This window comes from Grampus griseus (assembly GCF_964374135.1).
Source record: "Grampus griseus genome assembly, chromosome: 8".
Taxonomy (NCBI): domain Eukaryota; kingdom Metazoa; phylum Chordata; class Mammalia; order Artiodactyla; family Delphinidae; genus Grampus; species Grampus griseus.
The window spans coordinates 98,190,618-98,215,854 of record NC_139002.1 but is presented as its reverse complement, the minus strand read 5'-3'; the positions used below and the strand labels follow the sequence as shown (position 1 = coordinate 98,215,854).

General features: G+C 41.4%; 1 protein-coding gene across 1 annotated transcript; it reads right to left on the bottom strand.

The window, feature by feature from the left end:
• Window positions 1-340: 340 nt before the first annotated feature.
• On the bottom strand, window positions 341-1,270 carry LOC309825924 (olfactory receptor 4B1-like; the record flags this gene model as incomplete). The annotated part of the gene is made up of 1 exon (XM_082659781.1): window positions 341-1,270. The coding sequence occupies one exon, from the start codon at window positions 1,268-1,270 to the stop codon at window positions 341-343; it is 930 nt and encodes a 309-aa protein (XP_082515907.1).
• Window positions 1,271-25,237: the final 23,967 nt, after the last annotated feature.

The window sequence follows — 25,237 nt, the reverse complement described above, 5'->3', positions numbered from 1 at the left end:
ATAGATGAAGAAAAGGAGGAAGGAAGGAGATCATAAGAATAAGTGACTTAACCTCTAAAACACTTGTCAAAATGTTCTCCTTTGCATTTTCACTTAGCTTAAATCTTAATATTTCCTAATCTCATGATATTGTTGGATATCATGAAACCAATCTGATCTCTGTCCTTTGATCATTACACCGGATTAGTGGGGAGTCTTTGGTGACTAAGGAGAATCACATTAGCAGTAACATTAAGTCTTTACATTTGTTTCTGCCATTCTTGAATGTTCCACTAAAATTAAAATCCATTTCAAGAACAGAGAATAATCAGACACACTTTTTAAAATCACTTTCCCATTTTCACTCCACCCCTGAGTTCTCCTTTTTGCCCCACAACGTCCTCATAGCGATTTTCACCTCTGCATTTCTGAGTGTGTAGATGATGGGGTTCAGCATGGGGGTGACCACTGTGTAGAACACAGCCACCAGTTTTTCCTCAGTGAATGTGGAGGAGGGTCGCATGTAGAAGAAGATGGCAGGTCCAAAGAACAACATGACCACCATGATGTGAGAAGCACAGGTGGAGAGGGCTTTGCGTCTTCCCTCTGCTGAATGGTTCCTCAAGTTGACCAGAATGACAATGTAGGAGGTCACCAAGATGAGGAAGGAGCACAGAGCAATTAAGCCACTATTGACCAACACAATAACCCCCTCCACAGAGGTGTCAGTGCAGGCAATCTTGAATAATGGCTGGAGATCACAGAAGTAGTGGTCAATCACATTGGGACCACAGAAGGGCAATTGGATGGTGATGAGAAGCTGAATTACGGAATGAAAGAAGCCCCCAAGCCAGGAACCAGCCACTAATACATGACACAGTTGACGATTCATAATGTTAATATAATGAAGGGGTTTGCAGATGGCCACAGGGCGGTCATAAGCCATCACCACAAGCAAGAGGATCTCAGTGACCCCAAAGAAGTGAAAGAAGAATATCTGAGCCAGACAACCCTCCAGTGAGATGGTTTTAATCTTGGTAAGTAAGTCCGTGATGAATTTAGGGACAATAGTAGAGGAATAGCTGATTTCCACCAGGGACAGGTAGCTAAGGAAGAAGTACATGGGGGAATGCAGACTCTTACTGGCTTTGACCGTCAGAACCATGAGGCCGTTGCCTACCACCGTGGCCAAGTACACGGGAAGAAACACCACAAAGCACACTCTCTGCACCTCTGGATCCTCGAAAAGACCAGTGAAAATGAACTCGGTTACATTATTTTTACTCACCATGGATTCCACTCAAAGAAGATGGATCTAAGAGAAGAGACCTGTGACAAAACAGACACAATCATAACACCAGTCCTTCATGTTTACTTAGCACTTGCCTGTTGATAGAACTCTTTCACACATAATATCTGACTGGTTTGTTTATTTATTTATTTGTTTGATAATATAGTAAATGTTTATTCATTCAGTGCTCAGTATCCCACTCTATGATTCAATCTACTTTACAAAAATTCTATGATCCCCATATTACAAGTGAGAAAACTGAAGCTCAGAGAGGTTGTGAATTAGCGAAGCCATCCAGTAAGAAATGGATTCAGAACAAGAACTAGATCATTTTATTCCAGCTAGTATGTTGTTTCAAGGAAACCACACTGAAAAAATAATTACCATCTTCAGCATTAATAACCATCTATAGATATTAATGACTAGCAATTATCCCATTCTCACCATGCCTTTATGTTAGAAATTCTCAAGTGAACTTGTGCTCCTGAATCTCGTTTTCTCCTTTTACTCCCCAGAAATGCCAGTCCCATTGATATTTCACCCTTTCCAAGGAATGTCATCGATATTATCTTGTCTGAACTAGATAATCTTCTGAATTATTTCAGACCTCATGGTTCCACTCAATCCCACAGCTTCATGAATTTTTACACACATTTTTTGAAATTTCTGACATCTGAGACCAAAGTGAAAATCTGGAAGCTGTTGAGAATACAGCTCACTATCAAACGTAGTTCAAATATAATATATGGGGATACACAAGCTTGCTTGTTTCTGTCTTCCAGTTTTCCTGCCATTGGCAAACATTTTTGTCAGAAGGAGGTAAGGATTTATTTTAATTCAATGCTTTGACCAAATGTTTTATTAAGTACCTACCATGTGCCTAGGCAATTCAGGACATATGAAAGAAGAAAGATGGCTCTCACTCTCAGGAAGCTTGCAATTTCAAACAATTAAATGACACATTTATAAAACGAGGCAGAGAAAACTCTCAAGATTTTCTCTGCTTTTAAAGCTACTATGAAAGATCTCTTATTCCTCTTATTATTCCTTCTTCCTCTTGTGCATCCATGCTGAAATTGATTAATTACTTCCTTCCCCCCAGTTTTTCTCTTGATGAGAATCTGAAGACATACACAAGGTGAAAATATGCTGAGAGAATCCTCAGTAAGTTATCTGGCTAAAACTGGAGAAGAAACGGGGCATTGAAAGGCATTTAAAAAAAGGGGCGACCTCCTCCCAGGACGGGCTTGGCAGCTGCCAGCTTGCGAGCTCAGCTTGCTTTCTCCATTTGAGAAAATCTTGGAGCTCGATTCCTGTCAGCTCCATCTCCAAAAGTATCTGGCTGTCCACAACTCTGCTGCTGAAATTTTTTCTTGCTAGTATTTTTCAACTTTTATGTTCGGGAGGACCTTCAAGGTGGCAGAGGAGTAAGACATGGAGATCACCTTCATCCCCAGAGATACATCAGAAATACATCTATATGTGGAACAACTCCTACAGAACACCTACTGAACGCTGGCAGAAGATCTCAGACTTCCCATAAAAGCAAGAAACTTCCCACATAACTGGGTTGGGCAAAAGAAAAAACAGAGACAAAAGAATAGGGACGGGACCTGCACCAGTGGGAGGGAGCTGTGAAGGAGGAAAGGTTTCCACAGACTAGAACCCCCTTCCTGGGCGGAGACTGCAGGTGGCGGAGGGGGGAAGCTTCAGAGCCATGGAGGAGAGCACAGCAACAGGGGTGCGGAGGGCAAAGCGGAGAGATTCCCGCACAGAGGATTGGTGCCGACCAGCACTCACCAGCCCGAGAGGCTTGTCTGCTCACCTAACGGGGCGGGCGGGGCTGGGAGCTGAAGCTTGGGCTTCGGAGGTCGGATCCCAGGGAGAGGACTGGCGGCGTGAACACAGCCTGAAGGGGGCTAGTGTGCCACAGTTAGCTGGGAGGGAGTCTGGGAAAAAGTCTGGACCTACCTAAGAGGCAAGAGAGACCATTGTTTCCGGGTGCGCGAGGAGAGGAGATTCAGAGCACCACCTAAACGAGCTTCAGAGACAGGCATGAGCCGCAGCTATCAGGTCAGACACCAGAGACGGGCATGAAACACTAAGGCTGTTGCTGCCGCCACCAAGAAGCCTGTGTGCGAGCACAGGTCACTCTCCACACATCCCCTCCCGGGAGCCTGTGCAGCCCGCCACTGCCAGGGTCCCAGGATCCAGGGACAACTTCCCCAGGAGAACGCACAATGCACCTCAGGCTGGTGCAACGTCACGCTGGCCTCTGCTGCCGCAGGCTCGGCCCACATCCGTACCCCTCCCTCCCCCCGGCCTGAGTGAGCCAGAGCCCCAGAATCAGCTGCTCCTTTAACCCGTCCTGTCTGAGCGAAAAACAGACGCCCTCCGGCGACCTACACGCAGAGGCGGGGCCAAATCCAAAGCTGAACCCTGGGAGCTGTGCGAACAAAGAAGAGAAAGGGAAATTTCTGCATCCAGCTACAGGAGCTGCGGATTAAATCCCCACAATTAACTTGATGTACGCTACATCTCTGGAATACCTGAATAGACAACAAATCATCCCAAAATTGAGGCAGTGGACTTTGGGAGCAACTGTTAACTTGGGGTTTCCTGTATGCGACTAACCAGTTTCCAATTTTTATATTTATCTTAGTTTAGTTTTTAGTGCTTGTTATCATTGGTGGATTTGTTTGTTGATTTGGTTGCTCTCTTCTTTTTTTATATAATTACTTTTTAAAGTTTTTTATTTTAATTTTTTTTTTTTTTTTTTTTTTTTTTGCGGTACGCGGGCCTCTCACTGCTGTGGCCTCTCCCGTTGCGGAGCACAGGCTCCGGACATGCAGGCTCAGCGGCCATGGCTCACAGGCCCAGCCGCTCCGCGGCATGTGGGATCTTCCCGGACCGGGGCACGAACCCGTGTCCCCTGCATCGGCAGGCAGACTCTCAACCACTGCGCCACCAGGGAAGCCCAATAATATTTTTTAATTTTAATAACTTAATTTTTTTATTCTATATTTTTCCTTTCTTTCCTTCTTTTTTTTCTCCCTTTTCTTCTAAGCCATGTGGCTGACAGGGTCTTGGTGTTCTGGCCAGGTGTCACGCCCAAGCCTCTGAGGTGAGAGAGCCAAGTTCAGGACATTAGACCACCAGAGACCTCCCAGGCCCATGTAATATAAATTGGCGAGAGTTCTCCCAGATATCTTTGTCTCAACGCTAAGAGCCAGCTCCACTCAACAACCAGCAAGCTCCAGTGCTGGACACTCCATGGCAAACAACTAGAAAGACAGGAACACAACCCCACCCATTAGCAGACAGTTTGCCTAAAATCATACTAAGTTCACAGACACCCCAAAACACAATGCAGTCCTGCCCACCAGAAAGACAAGATCCAGCTTCATCCAACAGAACACAAGAACCTGTTCCCTCCACCAGGAAGCCTACACAACACACTAAACCAACCACACCCACTGGAGGTAGATCCCCAAAACAATAGGAACTATGAACCTGCAGTCTGTGAAAAGGAGTCCCCAAACACAGTAAGATAAGCAAAATAAGAAGACACAGAAATGCGCAGCAGATGAAGGAGCAAAGTAAAGGCCCACCAGACCCAACAAATGAAGAGGAAATAGGCAGTCTACCTGAAAAAGAACTCAGAGTAATGATAGTAAAGATGATCCAAAATCTTAGAAATAGAATGGAGAAAATACAAGAAACGTTTAACAAGGACCTAGAAGAACTAAAGCAAAAACAAACAGTGATGAACAGCATAATATATGAAAATAAAAAGTCTCTAGAAGTAAATCAATAGCAAAATAACTGAGGCAGAAGAACGGATAAGTGACATGGAAGATAAAATAGTGGAAATAACTACTGCAGAGCAGAATAAAGAAAAAAAAGAATGAAGCCAGTCTCAGAGACATCTGGGACAACACTAAACACACCAAGATTCGAACTCTAGGGGTCCTAGAAGAAGAAGAGGAAAAGAAAGGGTCTGAGAAAATATTTGAAGAGATTATAGTTGAAAACTTCCCTATTATGGGAAAGGAAAGAGTCAATCAAGTCCAAGAAGCACAAAGAGTCCCATACAGGATAAATCCAAGGAGAAACACACCAAGACATATATTAATCAAACTATCAAAAATTAAATAGAAAAAAATATTGAAAGCAGCAAGGGAAAAGCAACAAATAACATACAAGGGAATCCCCATAAGGTTAACAGCTGAACTTTCAGCAGAAACTCTGCAAGCCAGAAAGGAGTGGAAGGACATATTGAAAGGGATGAAAGGGGAAAACCTACAACCAAGATTACTCTACCCAGCAAGGATCTCATTCAGATTTGACGGAGAATTTAAAACCTTTACAGACAAGCAAAAGCTAAGAGAATTCAGCACCACAAGACCAGCTTTACAACAAATGCTAAAGGAACTTCTCTAGGCAGGAAACACAAAAGAAGGAAAAGACCTACAATAACAAACCCAAAACAATTAAGAAAATGGTAATAAGAACATACATATTGATAATTACCTTAAATGTAAAAGGATTAATTGCTCCAACCAAAAGACATAGACTGGCTGAATGGATACAGAAACAAGACCTGTATATATGCTGTCTACAAGGAAATATACAGACTGAAAGTGAGGGGATGGAAAAAGTTATTCCATGCAAATGGAAATCAAAAGAAAGCTGAATTAGCAATTCTCATATCAGACAAAGTAGACTTTAAAATAAAGACTATTACAAGAGACAAAGAAGGACACTACATAATGATCAATAGTTCAATCCAAGAAGAAGATATAACAATTGTAAATATTTATGCACCCAACATAGGAGCACCTCAATACATAAGGTAAATACTAACAGCCATAACAGGGGAAATCGACAGTAACACAATCATAGTAGGGGACTTTAACACCCCACTTTCACCAATGGAAAGATCATCCAAAATGAAAGCAAATAAGGAAACACAAACATTAAATGATACATTAAACAAGATGGACTTAACTGATATTTATACAACATTCCATCCAAAAACAACAGAATACACTTTCTTCTCAAGTGCACATGGAACATTCTCCAACATAGATCATATCCTGGGCCACAAATCAAGCCTTGGTAAATTTAAGAAAATTGAAGTCATATCAAGTATCTTTTCCAACCACAATGCTATGAGACTAGATATCAATTACAGGGAAAAAAACTGTAAAATATAGAAACACATGGAGGATAAACACTATGCTACTAAATAACCAAGAGATCAATGAAGAAATCAAAGAGGAAATCAAAAAATACCTAGAAACAAATGACAATGAAAACACGACAACCCAAAACCTATGGGATGCAGCAAAAGTAGTTCTAAGAGGGAAGTTTATAGTAATACAATCCTACCTCAAGAAACAAGAAACATCTCAAATAAACAACCTAATCTTACACCTAAGGCAATTACAGAAAGAAGAACAAAAAACTCCCAAAGTTCACAGAAGGAAAGAAATCATAAAGATCAGATCAGAAATAAATGAAAAAGAAATGAAGGAAACGATAGCAAAGATCAATAAAACTAAAAGCTGGTTCTTTGAGACGATAAACACAATTGATAAGCCATTAGCCAGACTCATCAAGGAAAAGAGGGAGAAGACTCAGATCAATAGAATTAGAAATGAAAAAGGAGAAGCAACAACAGCAGAAATACAAAGGATCATGAGAGATTACTACAAGCAACTCTATGCCAATAAAATGGACAACGTGGAAGAAATGGATAAATTCTTAGAAAGGCACAATCTACTGAGCCTGAGCCAGAAAGAAATAGAAAATATAAACAGACCAATCAGAAGCACTGAAATTGAAACCGTGATTAAATATCTTCCAACAAACAAAGCCCAGGACCAGATGGCTTCACAGGTGAATTCTTTCAAACATTTAGAGAAGAGCTTACACCTATCCTTCTCAAACTCTTCCAAAATATAGCAGAGGGAGGAACACTCCCAAACTCATTCTACGAGGCCACAACCACCCTGATACCAAAACCGGACAAAGATGTCACAAAAAAAGAAAACTACAGGCCAACATCATTTATTAACATAGATGCAAAAATCCTCAACATAAAACTAGCAAACAGAATCCAACAGCACATTAAAAGGATCATACACTATGATCAAGTGGGGTTTATCCCAGGAATGCAAGGATTCTTCAATATATGTAAATCAATCAATGTGATACACCACATTAACAAATTGAAGGAGAAAAACCATATGATCATCTCAATAGATGCAGAAAAAGCTTTCGACAAAATTCAACACCCATTTATGATAAAAACCCTCCAGAAAGTAGGCATAGAGAGAACTTACCTCAACATAATAATATATATGACATATGACATATATGACAAACCCACAGCCAACATCATTCTCAGTGGTGAAAAGCTGAAACCATTTCCACTAAGATCAGGAGCAAGACAAGGTTGCCCACTCTCACCACTATTATCAACATACTTTTGGAAGTTTTAGCTGCAGCAATCAGAGAAGAAAAAGAAATAAAAGGAATCCAAATCAGAAAAGAAGAAGTAAAGCTGTCACTGTTTGCAGATGATATGATACTATACATAGAGAATCCTAGAGATGCTACCAGAAAACTACTAGAGCTAATCAATGAATTGGTAAAGTAGCAGGATACAAAATTAATGCACAGAAATCTCTGGCATTCCTAAACACTAATGATGAAAAATCTGAAAGAGAAATTAAGGAAACGCTCCCATTTACCATTGCAACAAAAAGAATAAAATACCTAGGAATAAACCTACCTAAGGAGAAAAATGACCTGTATACAGAAAATTATAAGACATTGATTAAAGAAATTAAAGATGATACAAACAGATGGAGAGATATACCATGTTCTTGGACTGGAAGAATCAACATTGTGAAAATGACTGTACTACCCAAAGCAATCTACAGATTCAATGCAATCCCTATCAAACTACCAATGGCATTTTTCACAGAACTAGAACAATAAATCTCACAATTTGTATGGAAACACAAAAGACTCTGAATAGTCAAAGCAATCTTGAGAAAGAAAAACAGAGCTGGAGGAATCAGGCTCCCTGACTTCAGACTATACTACAAAGCTATAGTAATCAAGACAGTATGATACTAGCACTAAAACAGAAATATAGATCAATGGAACAGCATAGAAAGCCCAGAGTTAAACCCACGCACATATGGACACCTTATCTTTGATAAAGGAGGCAAGAATATACAGTGGAGAAAAGACAGCCTCTTCAATAATTGGTCCTGGGAAAATTGGACAGCTACATGTAAAAGAATGAAATTAGAACACTCCCTAACACCATACACAAAAATAAACTCAAAATGGATTAAAGACCTAAATGTAAGGCCAGACACTATCAAACTCTTAGAGGAACACGTAGGCAGAACACTCTGTGACATAAATCACAGCAAGATCCTTTTTGACCCACCTCTTAGAAAAATGGAAAAAAATACAAAAATAAATAAATGGGACCTAATGAAACTTAAAAGTTTTTGCACAACCAAGGAAATCATAAACAAGATGAAAAGACAACCCTCAGAATGGGAGAAAATATTTGCAAATGAAGAAACTGACAAAGGATTAATCTCCAAAATTTACAAGCAGCTTATGCAGCTCAGTATCAAAAAAACAAATAACCCAATCCAAAAATGGGCAGAAGACCTCAATAGACATTTCTCCCAAGAAGATATACAGATTGTGAACAAACACATGAAAGGATGCTCAACATCACTAATCATTAGAGAAATGCAAATCAAAACTACAGTGAGGTATCACCTCACACCAGTCAGAATGGCCATCATCAAAAAATCTACAAACAGGGCTTCCCAGGTGGCGCAGTGGTTGAGAGTCTGCCTGCTGATGCAGGGGACGCGGGTTCGTGCCCCGGTCTGGGAGGATCCCGCATGCTGCGGAGCGGCTGGGCCCGTGAGCCATGGCCGTTGGGCCTGTGCGTCCGGAGCCTGTGCTCCACAGTGGGAGAGGCCGCAGCAGTGAGAGACCCGCGTACAGAAAAAAAAAAAATCTACAAACATTAAGTGCTGGAGAGGGTGTGGAGAAAAAGGAAGCCTCCTACACTGTTTGGGAATGTAAATTGATACAGCCACTATGGAGAACAGTATGGAGGTTCCTTAAAAAACTAAAAACAGAACTATCATGTGACCCAGCAATCCCACTACTGGGCATATACCCTGAGAAAACCATAATTCCAAAAGAGTCATGTACCACAATGTTCATTACAGCTCTATTTACAATAGCCAGGACATGGAAGCAACCTAAGTGTCCATTCACAGATGAATGAATAAAGATGTGGCACATATATACAATGGAATATTACTCAGCCATAAAAAGAAACGAAATTGAGTTATTTGTAGTGAGGTGGATGGCCCTAGACTCTGTCATACAGAGTGAAGTAAGTCAGAAAGAGAAAAACAAATACCGTATGCTAACACATATATATGGAATCTAAAAAAAAAATGGTTCTGAAGAAACTAGGGGCAGGACAGGAATAAAGACGCAGATGTAGAGATTGGACTTGAGGACACAGGGAGGGGGAAGGGTAAGCTGGGACAAAGTGAGAGAGTTGCATGGACTTATATATACTACCAAATGCAAAATAGATAGCTAGTGGGAAGCAACCTCATAGTACAAGAAGATCAGCTCGGTGCTTTGTGACCACCTAGAGGGGTGGGATAGGGAGGGTGGGAGGCAGAAGCAAGAGGGAGGGGATATGGAAATATAAGTATACCTATAGCTGATTCACTTTGTTATATAGCAGCAGCTAACACAACAGTGTAAAGCAATTATACTCCAATAAAGATGTTAAAAAAATTTTTTTATGTTTGTTAGAGCGTCCAAGTTTGGGGCAGGATGAGATGTGAAGATGTCAGAAAATTCAAGAAAACTTCTATTTTGTAAGACTCAAAAGGATTTGATAAGAATATTGTCAGTTTTGCTCATCTCTCAGTTCTAAAAATCTATATTCCAAAGCTTTCATGTCTGTCTTTTCCCTCACTAGCATCAAACATAATAAAATCAAAATAAACTTCTGATAAAAATCAGGTTTCAAAATTTTTATAAAAGGGGGGGTGTGTACCCTGGAAGAACAACTGAGCAGGAGAGATGAAGCAAGATGGGGATCCCTTACTGGTGCAGGGAAATGGAAACAAGGAAGGCATCAAAAACAACCCAAAGAGGCTGTGAAATAGTCTGGTGGCCTAAAAGAAACTGAAGCATGTGGTTACCTGATGTTCACTGTTTTCACTGTCAACCCGACAACCAAAACAGCAGATACTGCTGTGCTGTATTCAGTGTCTACTGTGTGCTATAAACATGGTATAGTCCTCTCCTCATTTAATTCTTCCTGTAACACTTTGAGGTAGTGAACTGATAGATGAGGAAACTGTGACTCAGAGAGGTTAAGTTACTTACCCAAAGAAACACAATTTGTGAGTGGCTGAGTCAAGACTGAAACTCAGGCCAATCTAGAAAGGGAGGAAGAGCCTCCCTCAACATGAGTATGGGCTGAGCCTGAGAAAGGAGAGCAAATAAGGAAAGAGCATAATACGTGAATGACATTTTTCTAGTGAAGATCAAAGTCCTACAGTACCCTCCCTCATGCGGCTCAGGAAAAACCTAGCCTTAGCTATTGGTTCAGTCTCTCGTGCCACAATATGAGTGCCTGATCCTTGGGTGAAGAAGTATGTCTATATTCCTTACAGTCCAGAATAGACATCAGAGTCTTGGTGTAGTGAACACTAAAACAGGACAAATGTAGTCCAAAAAGGCATGGGTCTATTCCACTCCATTTTCTTCTGGTATTCAACAAAGTTGGAGGAAGAGATAGGAAGGCAATATTAACTCCTCAGGGGGAATTCCTGGAGCCTCTTATTCGTGGGCAATGGAATAAATAGTAAAGTAACTAACATCAAATGTCTTAATTGCCCCCAGAGGTAAAAAGCAACACCCAGGTTTCATACAGAGTGACGCAGTCCCATGTGCCTTGTATGTCTATTTACCTAGTCCAAGCTACCGCTATCTCATGGCTGGATTACTACAATATGTTCTTAACTGTTCTCCCTGCTCCCACTTTCTCTCCTCAAGTTTATTCTCCAGATAGCAGTCAGCAAGGTCCTCTTAAAAGATCAGTCATATTGTGTCTCACACTCACATCCTCAAAAAAGGAGAAAAATAAAAAGAATCCCTACCAATGTCTTTCCTGGCTCCCACAGAAAAAAATAAAAGGCTGCAGAGTCCCTCCCATGGTCTATGTGATGTGGCCCTTGCTCTTTCCCTGGCCACTTATCCCACCTCTCTTCCATTGTCTTGGTGTTTCTCAGCTGCAGAATGTAGGACAGTGTAGGGACCGTCCGGAATCATTCTAGGGTCCTGACCCACACGGCATAGGATAGAACTGTCAATAAACTACAGCTAAAAGTGATCAATTTCTTGTTAAAATGTTTGGCTTGATATGGACATAGATTCTATGCCATTATGATCTTTTACTGGAAGGAATAGTTTCAGGTTCATGGACCTCTGAAGAACTGAGGAAAACAAAATACTGTAAGGACACCTAGTTGAGTTGACTCACTCTCCTCCCAGATGGGTCTGGATTAGTGGTTATAAAAGCGAGCAGTGCAGTTAGCAGCCAGTTCTTAGCTCTGTCGCTACATATCATAGGTCCTTGGGAACAGGTTTTCTTATTTTCTTAGAATGGGGTAACAATTCATATTTGGCATAGTTGTTGCAACAGTTAGATACAAGATAAAATATATAAAGCACTTAACACGGTTGCCTGGCAAATAGGAAGCTCTCAAAAAATAGGAGCTATTATTATTAGCTCAGACTTCCTGGTATTTATTTACATTTCTCTCTTTCTCTTTCCCTCTTGCTCAAGAGAAACACAGTTAGTTGGTAACCTCTTCTTCCCTCTAGCACCTCTCCAAATAAAACCCTTACCATGGGATCAAGGATTACAAGATAATCCATGGGTTGCATGTAAAACCCCAGACAGGTAAATGATGGTCTAGACCCTAACTAGGTAGAATTTTCTCCTCTAACATAAAGCACCAATGAGAAAAATCTAACAAGGACATGAGAGTAAAATGATAGAGGGCCTGGAAGATATATTACTATGAGCTCAAATCACAACACGAGGGCCTCCTTCCCACAATTCACTTTGGACCCCCAACTGGTACTTCGTGGAATCCCTGAATGTGAATGCCAAAAAAAAAACTGTAGAAAACATCCTGTTTAGTCCTCTCCTTTTTTTTTTTTTTTTTTTTTTTTTTTTTGCTGTACGCGGGCCTCTCACTGCCGTGGCTTCTCCTGTTGCGGAGCACAGGCTCTGGACGCGCAGGCTCAGCGGCCATGGCTCACAGGCCTAGCCGCTCCGCGGCATGTGGGATCTTCCCGGACCGAGGCACGAACCCGTGTCCCCTGCATCGGCAGGCGGACTCTCAACCACTGCGCCACCAGGGAAGCCCTAGTCCTCTCCTTTTTATAGAAGGAGAAACTGAGGCTCAGGGAGGAAGAGTGGCTCACGCTAGATCACACAGTGATTTGGAGCCTCTCACTCACACTCCGTCAACCTGTGAAAGTCTCTGGGTATGGCACTACCTACCTTGTTTGGGTATTGTTCAGTCTCAGAGCTTGAGCTTGAAGGTTATTCTCCTTAGGCACAGGAAATATTTCTCCTTCTGTTGCAAGGACTCTTCACTCACACGGATGTCCTGGGCTGAGGAGACCGAAGGGGTGTATGCTGGAACGCAGAAGGTTCTCTTCACAACAAAACTCTTCCACTGGGCTTCTTCCTCTGCATCAGAGGCCCCCAGTGAGCTAAGCCACTTAATCTCAGCTACGGTACCAGGTGAAACCAAAGAAACTTTAGAGCTGAAAAGAAATTTGTAGATGATTAATCCAATCTCCTTAGTTTACCCGTGAAGCAACTGAGGGCCAGAAAGTTTAACTGACTTCTCAGAGTCACACAGCTGCTTATTGGTCAGGTTGTTGAGGCACTATTTCCGGGATTGTTTCTAGTGATTTTGATTTTGTGATTGTTGTTGCCAATTAACAGTGTCAATTTTGCTACCATACAACAAAACCCCATAGATCTTGTGACCTTTTAGAAAATGAACAGCCTATGTTGATGTGGATAAATTAGAAATAGAGAGATTCAGGAAATCAGTCCATGGCCAACCTTTAGATCAACTATTCAGAAACAGAAAAATAGCTACAGAAAACAGCTAACCAGTAAGTTTTAGGTTCTGCTATTGGTTTAGGAAAGCTACTTGCTCTCTAGAAAACCAAATGTTGTTTTTCAATATTGAGATGCTTGAACTATTTAAAATAAATTGAACCCCATGCTGTGATCAAGGGACCAAATTCCTCATGGTTTTTTGTCTCTAGGGTGAAACTTTCCCAAGAAACAGACTTAGGAAAAAGTTCAAAATGTGTGCCAATTAATTTAGAGAACTTCTAGACGTTAACAAACATCCAGTAATTATGCTCTGAAAGAGGGAAGCTAAAAACACGACATTAAGAGAGTTTTTCACCCCAATTTTCTGAGTTACCATGAGAGTATGAGTCCGAAAGGAGAAGAGAAAAAAGGACTGGCCCAGGGGAAGGGGCTGCAAACTGGATGACTTTAGGCAAGTTCCTTCATCTCTATGGTTTGCCGTTCTACAGACATAAGATGACCGAACCGGACTAGATTATCTTTCATGTCCCTTCTCACTCTAACAGTCTATGCTTCAAGGTCACTTAGACTTCAGTACCACACAAGCCATGATGGTGATCGTGATCACAGTAATGATAATTGCCGTTTATTGAGTACCTACCATGCGCCACGCACTATACCAGACATTTTGTAGCCATTGTCTCTAAGGGTCACAACAATCCTACAGGGCAAATTTTCTTTTTGAGCCTTTTTTGTTTCCTCCCCAGCAACTATCTTCCTCTAGTCATGTCAAAACTACCCAGATTTTGCTTTGGAGAAACCACACCACCCCAATCCCAGCCATGTAATTTCGATGATGTTGATCACCTAGAGGCAGGTTTTGATTGATTTAAGCAGATGTACATAAACCACCCCTTGATTACAATGTTAGTTCGGGGGTGGAGGGGGGTCACAGGAAAGAAGTGTACTCTATCTTGGGCAGAACATATCAGAAGAGACCGAAACATTTGCCTTAAATCATTTTGAGTGGGTGTGTTTGTGAGGTCTAGAACTGCAGCAGCAACTTTGTGACAAAGAGGCATCATGAGCTTTCATGGGTGGTGGTAATATCTGAGCCACTGTATCAAGACTCACTTGAAGCCTACCTTGCCTCTGGATGTTTTCAGTTACATGAGATAATGAATTCCATTACTTTTTTAAATACATGGAATAGGATTTTCTGTCGGTTGAATCATAAAGTGTTATAACTGGTACAATAGTATTATTTTCCTCTTACTGTTGGAATTCTGAGTCTGAGAGAAGCCTACTACTTATGCAAGGTTACCCAAATGCTATCCTACCTATAAGTCCCCCCAGAAAATGTTGTGACAAAACTGAGGCCAGGGAAATGAAAATACCAAAGTCCAAAAGTGAAGATGTATTTAAACTCAATTAATATACTCATAAACAGTATTCATGTTTATCTCTGTGAATTGTGTTATGTGTGTTTAGAATTCTTTATTATTGGTAGCTTCTAAGTGTTTCTGAAATATCTATAATATTTATATGAAAAAATCTTTTTTAAAAATAAATTATTCCTAAGATTCAGGAAACTCTCTACAAAATCAAATAAAAACGGCTGTGGGAAAAAGGAAACAGAGAAATTTGTGACTCCCAGAGACATCGTAAATATAAACTCCAGATTTGAAGACTATACTGTGCAAACTCAGGAAGGAAACAGGTTAAAATCTCATAGGATTCTTCATTATAAGTTCACACGACTGACAGTTTCCTACTACCCATACCTGTTTCTGGTAATTGCAGACTGGTAATAATATCAACACCAATAGTCTCATGAATTCTCTGAGCTGCATCATTCTCTAACTTTAATTACACATTGAAAAGTAGATGCCAGTTCTTGCAGAAATATTGCAGATACCATATGGGATGCCTGCCATACCCATGAGGAAAGGAAACTTCTGGAAAAAATTAATAGCACTGAGACACTATATTGCCATGACGAAAAATAAGCTTCAAAACATGTTGAGTTTTAAAAGAAAACATAGCATAAGAAAAATTAAAAATAAAAGAAAACATAGAATAATGGAGAGACTGCATCAGGAAAAAGTAATGGTTTCAGATTCTATTTCTACCACTTAGTAGCTTTGTAACTTTAGACAACTTAGTTAACAGCTTTTTGTCTCAGTTTCTCATCTGTTGAATGGAGATAATAATACATACCTTCAAGATTGTTAGAATGTGGAATGGAATAACCTGTGTTAAACTGTTTATCTAGGGGCTTCCCTGGTGGCGCAGTGGTTGAGAGTCTGCCTGCCGATGCAGGGGACGTGGGTTCATGCCCCGGTCTGGGAGGATCCCACATGCCACAGAGCGGCTGGGCCCGTGAGCCATGGCCACTGGGCCTGCGCATCTGGAGCCTCTGCTCCGCAGCGGGAGAGGCCACAGCAGTGAGAGGCCCACGTACCGCAAAAAAAAAAAAAAAAAAAAAAGTTTATCTAACACAATGCTTGATACATGGTAAGTGTCCCATAAATGTTAATTAGGATTTTTGAATTATGTAGTAGGACTATTACCCAGTTTAATGTATAGGTCTTTGTGTCAAATTTTATAGGGGGAGTAACACTAAATTAAAAATCAAATCATATGATCACTTATATGTGGAATCTAAAAAAAAATGGTACAAATGAACTTATTTACAAGACATAAATAGAGTCACAGATGTAGAAAACAAACTTATGGTTACCAGGGGGAAAAGGGAGGAGGGATAAATTGGGAGATTGGGATTGACATATACACACTACTCTATATAAAATAGATAACTAATAAGGACCTACTGTATAGCACAGGGAACTCTACTCAGTACTCTGTAATGACCTATATGGGAAAAGAATCTAAAAAAGAGTGGATATTTGTATATGTATAACTGATTCACTTTGCTGTACACCTGAAACTAACACGACATTGTAAATCAACTCTACTCCAATAAAAATTATTTTAAAAAATCAAATCAGTAGCACCAAAAATAATTACAAATATTTCTTTTATGAAACAAAGTGATAAAAACATTTCCTCCTCCTTTTTGGTGACAGATACTCCTAATACTTTATTTCCTTTATTCCTTTCTAATCCTGCCCAGAGGAAAATAGTCACTTTCCCAGACTCCCTTGCAGCTAGACGTGGCCATATGATCCAAGTCTGGTCAATAAAATGTAAGCAAAGGTAACTTTTGGAAATTTCTTTAAAGAGCTCAAACTTAATTGGTGAGCCCAATTAGCACCTCGCTCATCACGCTTTACTCTTCTCCCTTCCTTCTTTCTGCCTACAGTGTCAACATGCAACTAGAAGAGCAGGAGCTGTAACACTTTTGCAATCAACCCATGTCCACGGAATTAATAGGAATAGAAGAAAAAAACTATATCTAAACAAAAGTACCATAAGAAATCTGAAAATGTGAATCAAAGTACTTCTGCTGATGAAAATGCCAAAAATTCTCCATTAAAAGTGCAACCCCAAAGTGAAAGATATCTGCAACATAGTACTCAAAGCCAAACTAAATACACTCAAACAGTTATGGGTATGAAAATAAAACACTGAATCCGAAATACAAAAACTAAGACCAGAAAAAGATTTTTTAAGTGAGTGGGTGAAATGAGAGTTGATTAAACTCAGGAAAAAAATAAAAGGACAAAATCTTGTCAATAATGAAAATTAAAGTACAAAAAGGAGAATATTCAAATGAAAATAGAATAAAAGGCATGAGAGTAAATCAGATAATCAACCAAAGGGAAAAAAAACAAGATTTAAAGAAGAAGAAAAAGTGTCAGAGAGGAGGTAGAAATAAAAGTTAGACCAAGAAAGAGGTAGAAATGGAAGTTAGACCAAGGAAGCCCAACATATATTATTGATGTCCCTAAATAAATAAGATTAAAACAATGGAATAGAACCAATATTTAAAACTATAATCCAGGGAATTCCCTGGTGGCCCAGTGATTAGGACTCCACACTCTTACTGCCGAGGTCCCCAGTTCATTCCCTGGCTGGGGAACTAAGATCCGACAAGCCATGTGGCATGGCCAAAAAAACCCCTATAATCCAAAAATACTCCATAAGGGCTTAAGGTGGTTAAGAATCCGCCTGCCAATGCAAGGCATACAGGTTCGAGCCCTGGTCCAGAAAGGTCCCACATGCCACGGAGCAACTAAGCCTGTGCGCCACAACTCCTGAGCCCACGTGCCACAAATACTGAAGCCCATGCGGCTAGAGCCTGTGCCCCGCAACAAGAGAAGCCACTGCACTGAGAAGCCCATGCACTGCAACGAAGTGTAGCCCCCGCTCACCACAACTAGAGAAAGCCTGCGGGCAGCAACAAAGACCCAACACAGCCAAAATTAATTAATTAATTAATTAAATTAAAAAAAATACTCCATAAGTTCTTAAAATACCTGAATGTACACATTAAAAGGATACACTGGATACCAGGAAAAAATGACATAGAACAATCAACTCCAAGTCATACTCTAGTAAAACTATGAGATATTAAAGATAAAGAAAGAAATCTTCAAGAATTTTAGGCAAAATGATGAAATAACTTACAAAAGCAGGAGAATTCCAGGGGTACTCAACTTCCCAAAAACAGCATGCAGAGCGAGGCAACGGTGTAGCAACATTTTAAAGAAAATCAAGAAAGTATAAACCAGAATCTTACACCCAGCCAAGTAGTTCTTCAATAAACAAAACTATAAAAACAGTTTTAATCATGCAATAACTCAGTAAATACTGTACATAAGTACCCTTTACGAGGAATCTACTACATGATAAGCTTCATCCAAACAAAAGATGACTGCACCAGGATGATGACAAGCCCTCGCAAGATCTGTTTGTTTTTTTTTTTTGCAGTACGCGGGCCTCTCACTGTTGCGGCCTCTCCCGTTGCGGAGCACAGGCTCCGGACGCGCAGGCTCAGCGGCCATGGCTCACGGGCTCAGCTGCTCCGCGGCATGTGAGATTCTCCCGGACCGGGGCACGAACCCGCGTCCCCCGCATTGGCAGGCGGACTCTCAAACACTGCGCCACCAGGGAAGCCCAAGATCTGGTTTTGAAGCCCAGTGGGGATTAATTTCAGGAGAGCCAGAGGGCTATAGGAAACAGAGACTTCACTTCTTAAAGGGTGAACACAAAATCTCACATGATCCAAGACCCAGGGCATAAGCAGTAATTTGGAAGGAGCCTGGATCAAAGCCACCTGCTGATCTTGGAGAACCTCCCAGAGAGGCAGAGGGAACTGGAGCTCACCCTGGGGAGACAGGCACTAGCAGCAGCCATGTCAGTGAGCCTGTTCTACCACTAGGACACTGGTGCTGGCAAGTGCCATTTTGGAATCCTTCCTCTAGCCCACGGAGCAACTAAGCCCGTGTGCCACAACTACTGAGCCCGTGTGCCACGACTACTGAGCCTGCTCTCTAGAGCCTGTGCGCCACAACTACTGAGCCCGTGTGCCACAACTACTGAAACCCACGCCCCTAGAGCCCATGCTCCACAACAAGAGAAACCACCACAATGAGAAACCCATGCACCACAACAAAGAGTAGCCCCTGCTCACCGCACCTAGAGAAAGTCTGAGCGCAGCAACGGAGACCCAACACAGCCAGAAATAAACAAATAAATAAATAAACTTATTTATTTATTTATTTTAAAGGCAACAAGAGAGAAACAACTTCTTATGTACAAGGGAACCCCAATAAGACTATCAGCAGAGTTTTCAGCAGAAACTTTGCAGGCCTAAAGGAAACGACATCATATATTCGAAATGCCAAAGGAAAAAAAATGCCACCCAAGAATACTCTACCCAGCAAAGTTGTCTTACACAACGGAAGGAGAGATGAAGAATTTTCCAGACAAGCAAAAGTTGAAGGAATTGATCACCACTAGACCAGCCCTATAAGAAATGTTAAAGGGAATTCTTCAAGCTCAAGTGAAAGGACTCTAATTAGTACCAGCAAAGCATATGAAAATATAAATCTCACTGATAAAGGTAAATATATAGTTAAATTCAGAATATTCCAATGTTGTAACAGTAGTGAGTAAATCACTTATAACTCTAGTATGATGGCTCAAAAATAAAAGTATTAAAAATAACTATAACTACAATAATTTGTTAACAGACACACATGGTAAAAAGATGTAACTTGTGATATCAAAAACATAAATGGAGGGGAGTAGTAAAAATGTAGAGCTCTAGTATGCATTTGAACTTAAGTTGGTATCAGCTTAAAATAGACGATTATATATATATGTTTTATGTATGCTTCAAGGTAAACACAAAGCAAAAATCTATAGTAGATATACAACAGATAAAAAAGAATGGAATCTAGGCATACCACTACAGAAAATCATCAAATCACAAAGGAAGAGAGCAAGAGAAGAAGAAAGAAACAAAGGAATTATAAACAGCCAGAAAATAATTATCAAAATGGCAATAGTAAGTCCACACCAATTAATAATTACTTTAAATGTGAATGAACGAAATTCTCCAATCAAAGGACATAGAGTGGCTCAGTGAATTAAAAAAACAAGACCCAACTATATGCAACCTGTATTCTTCAAGTTTAAGGCATAGACTGAAAGTGAAGGGATGGAAATAGATATTCCAGGTAAATGGAAACCAAAAGAGGAGCAGGGGTTGCTATTCTCATATCAGAAAAAAATAGACTTTAAGTCAAAGAATGTAACAAGAGAAAAAACACATCATGATATAGGAATAAAGAGGTTAATATGTGGAATCTAAAATAAAAGGTCAGAAACAGTGTAGAAAAGCTGTTTCCAGGCATTGGAGGTGGGGAGGGGAATAGGGAGAGGTTGGTAAAAGGGTACAAACTTTTAGCTATATGATGAATAAGGTCTGAGGATTTAATGTATAGCATGGTGATTATTGTTGACAACATCGTATTGTATAATTGACATTCACTAAGAGAGTAGGACTTAAATGTTCTCACCAAAAAGAAAAAAAAAAAAGATAAATCTGTGAGTTTGCAGGGGGATGGATGTGTCAATTAACTAGATGGGGGAATCCTTTTATAATGTATATGTATGTCAAATCACCACCATGTACACTTCAATTATCTTACAATTTCATTTGTCAATCATATCTCAGTCAAGCTGAAATAAAAAATAGAAAATAAAGGGCTTCCCTGGTGGCACAGTGGTTGAGAGTCCCGCCTGCCGATGTAGGGAATGTGAGTTCGTGCCCCGGTCCGGGAAGATCCCACATGCCGCGGAGCGGCTGGGCCCGTGAGCCATGGCCGCTGAGCCTGCGCATCCGGAGCCTGTGCTCCGCAACGGGAGAGGCCACAACAGTGAGAGGCCCGCGTACGGCAAAAAAAAAAAAAGAGAAAAAATAGAATGGTGCTATGGACTGGATTTTGTCTGCCAAAATTTCATATGTTGAAACCCTAATCCCTAATGTAATGGTATTTTGAGATGGAACCTTTGGGAGGTAATTAGAGTTAGAGGAGGTCATGAGGGTAGAATCCTCATGATGGGATTAGCAGCTTTATAAGAAGAAGAATAGCGCTCTCGCTCTCTCTCTCTCTCTCTCTCTCAGAGAAGGAGAGAGAGAGAAACTCTCTCAGAGAGGTTGCCAGAAGGCAACCTCTGAAAGCCAGGAAGAGTGACCTCACCAGGGAACCAAATCCACCAGCACCTTGATCTTGGCCTTCTAGCCTCCAGATCTATGAGAAATAAATTCCTGTTGTTTAAGCCACCCACTCTGATATTTTGCTATGGCAACTAGACCTAACACAGATGAGTACATCTACCTACAGATACTGAAAGAGCTCCAAAATATTTAATTTTTTAAAAAAGTTGAAAAACAGTATGTGTAACATAATAGCATAGATGTAAAAAAAAAAAAAAGTGTTGATCAAATTCATTATTCTCAACTCTTTCCACTAACGCTCCACAACTCCTATGCTGGCCTCTTCACATTTAATAGGAAAAGTTCTCTGCTGCTACAATGATCATCAAAGGAAGAAAAAGAGCCAATTATTATTCTGTTCTTTGAGTTGGATGATCAGTCAGTCCTCCACTTTCTGGAGGCCACGCTCCGGCTTTATGGCACGATGACACCGCAGGTGACTAATTATGCCCTCAGGAGCTGAGGCAAAGAGTTAGGAAAAGTTTGCAAAGCAGCAAATTAGTGTCATCCCTTGAGGGTTCTTCAGAGCTAAGAATTTCTTTCACCTCGATTCCCCAGGAGCTTCAGGTAAGTAATTAAAGGCATGACTGGATGCTACAAGAACACATCCCCACTCAATGTGCCAGTCGCTAATGAGCTCACAGTTCCCAACTCCTGTAACCATACTGTGGACCAAACCCAGGACACAGCATCTGTGGACACAGGTCCACAAAACCATACATTTTAGAAGCAGCTGGGTCACCATGCCAATGCAGGAGGACAGAAGCCATTTCTTTCCCGTCTACCCCTTCCCCAGACAGGTGGCTCTGGAAGGAAGGAGGAGACCACCATTTATGGAATACCTACTAGGTGCCAGGCGCTGGGCTGAGCACTTTACCCATTGGTCAGACCAAGGTGGCACCGAACGCCAGTGCCCACCAAGATCCACAGCTCTCTTCTGCCAGGGTACACAGCCAAATGCTATTCCCCCACCAACGGAAGGTGGGTGAAAGTGGTATATGTCACTTACAAACCTGGCCTGCAGAAACCTCCCCACCCACTGTCTTCCACTCTCTCTTCCTCATCTGCTACCTGGCACTCTGGATGACCTCGACAGGTTTGGGTTAAAGGTGGTGAAGCCTGTGCTAGCCTGGGTCCTGGAAGTGTGCCAGCCACATTAAACTGTGCCATAGGTATTAAACCACTGAGATCTGGGAGTTGTTTGTTATAAGACCAGTTAGCTTACCCAACTCAGCCAATCTATTTCACCATCTGGAAAATACAAATTAAATCATATCTTTTATTTTACCCAACAAATGGCTCGAGGCTACCTCTGCCTTAATAGCAGAAGTCCTTTATCTCTCGCGTAATGCTGGATCCCATCGCAAACCAAAGTGTCCAGGAACACTCAGGCCAAAGGACTCCTGCTTCCAAAGGCCATGCAGGGAGGAAGAACTAAAACTCTGACCAGGCGCTGTCTTTGGTAATAGCCATGTAACTGGTCCTGCATAATCTGATGGGTGTGCGCTGACTGCTGCATTGCGGCTGCAGGTCTGGAGCCCCGCCATCCCACAGTGTGACTCCATCCTTCAGCTCCAAGGTCATAGTTATCTTTGCCCACTGCCACATGCTCAGCTAGTACTCCCCAAAACACAATGGGCTAGAATGGCTGGACCGAGAGGGGCTTCCAGCCCCAGGCACGTGCTGCACAAAACCAAGCCTGCTACCCAAACCCCAGTGCTGAACCTACTTCACCGACACAGGTCCCCCTTCCCCTCATGGTGGGCTCCCTGTTGGTGTTTTTAATATTCTTTTATGCTTATGGATTATGGTCAATGTCACCCCGAACCACCAAAACAGGTTTCCTTAATTGCAAATCTCAGAGACCAAAAGTTGGGGGAGGGGCCAACCCTTTCCTTCCCAGAAAGCCCCTTGAGCAATTTGTATGAAAATTGTGCAAACCAAGGGGAGAAGCAGGTTTTGCTTTCCCTCAGAAAAACGTAATAATAATAAGTGCCTATACACACTACATCTGCGTACTTAATCAGGGCACTCAATTAACTTAGAACAAAGACATCTACTCCAAGGACACCTTCCGCCTCTACCTACATAAAGAAGCAGCATCTTGAATTCTGCACACACTGTTACTTGAAGCTGTGAGTAAATACTACTCTTCTCATTTTACAGATGAAGAGGTTCAAAGATGTGGAGTGGCTTGTCTGCAGTATCACAACTAGTAGGTGGTCAGCTAGGACACAAATCAGGTCCATCTGACTCCAAAGCCTAAAACAGTGTCTCAGGATCAGGAAGCTGGGAGTGGCTTAGCTGGGTAGTTCTGGCTCAAGGTCTCCCAGGAGACTGCAGACAAGCTGTTGGCTTGGGGCTGCAGTCATCTGAGGACTGACTGTGGTTGGAGACTCTGCTTCCAAGATCACTCGGCTGCTGGCAGGAGGTTCAGTTCCTCACTACGTGGGCCTCTTGTAGGGTTGGTTGTTCATGAGAGACAGAGACAGACAGACAGACAGACAGACAGAAAAGCTGCAGAGTCTTTTACAACCTAATCTTGGAAGTAACATGCCATCACTTCTGCCGAATTCTATTGATCACACAGGCCACAATGTGGGAGAGGAAAACGGTGGGTTGGATACCAAGTGGCATTGGGGGCCATCTTGTTGGTGGGAAGACCACATGGGATTTTTTTTTCCTTCTTTTTCATATCTAAATTTCCTAAATTTTTTTTACCATAAACATATATGCTAAATTATAAGGGAAAAAGCTACTGGCTGCTGGAAGGGGCACTTCCTTAGCCCTGCTGTTGAGTTTTAAGCATCTCCTATCAACCTCTGAGTTCCTTTTCTTTTTTTTTATCATCATCATCAGTAACTTTTATTTGTTTTTAAATTATGTCAGTTGACAAACTACATATTGGGGAAATCTACCTTTGGTCATGACTGAAAGATAAAGACCAAAAGATACTAGGAAATATCCAGTTAAACTGTATCTTCTTTCCACCAAAGCTCCTCTTTGACATTGCCAAAATGACCTTTTCAACCAACTTTGTCACAAATTTCACAAGGATATATTAACAATAATTACAAGACTGTAAAGAAAGACCACCTGGAGGGGTGGGATAGGGACGGTGGGAGGGAGGGAGATGCAAGAGGGAAGAGATATGGGAACATATGTATATGTATAACTGATTCACTTTGTTATAAAGCAGAAACTAACACACCATTGTAAAGCAATTATACTCCAATAAAGATGTAAAAATAAATAAATAAAAATAAATTAAAAAAAAGAAAGATTGATATGGAGTTGGGTATGGGAAGTGATCAGGTCGGAACCCATGCCTTAGCAGGGGGACACAGAAGAGGAGGGGGATATCACAGTCTTGCAGACCCTCCCTGGGGAGTGAGGGTTCTACCCACATATTGGGCACAGAAGATGAGTGCCCTTAGCTGATTTTTTTTTTAACATCTTTATTGGAGTATAATTGCTTTACAATGGTGTGTTAGTTTCTGCTGTATAGCAAAGTGAATCAGTTATACATATACATATGTTCCCATATCTCTTCCCTCTTGTGTCTCCCTCCCTCCCACCCTCCCTATCCCACCCCTCTAGGTGGTCACAAAGCACCGAGCTGATCTCCCTGTGCTATGCAGCTGCTTCCCACTAGCTATCTGTTTTACGTTTGGTAGTGTATATATGTCCATGCCACTCTCTCACTTTGTCCCAGCTTACCCTTCCCCCTCCCCATATCCTCAAGTCCATTCTCTAGTGGGTCTGAGTCTTTATTCCCGTCTTACCCCTAGGTTCTTCATGACATTTTTTTTTTCTTAGATTCCATATATATGTGTTAGGTGATTTTAAAACCAGTGGGACTTACAGGAGGGCTGTAAGAATCCGAGACTTCATTCGTAAAGAGCGTGCACAGATGCTTGCTTACTCCTGGGAACAGCACAGAGAAAGCAGACTGAAAACTGCCCGGGGCTCTGGCTGGTCTCTCACGACTGCTCCAGTATGCACCCCAACACGCATAGGAGGCCACTGTAGCCACTCTCGCTCCACGGGCTGT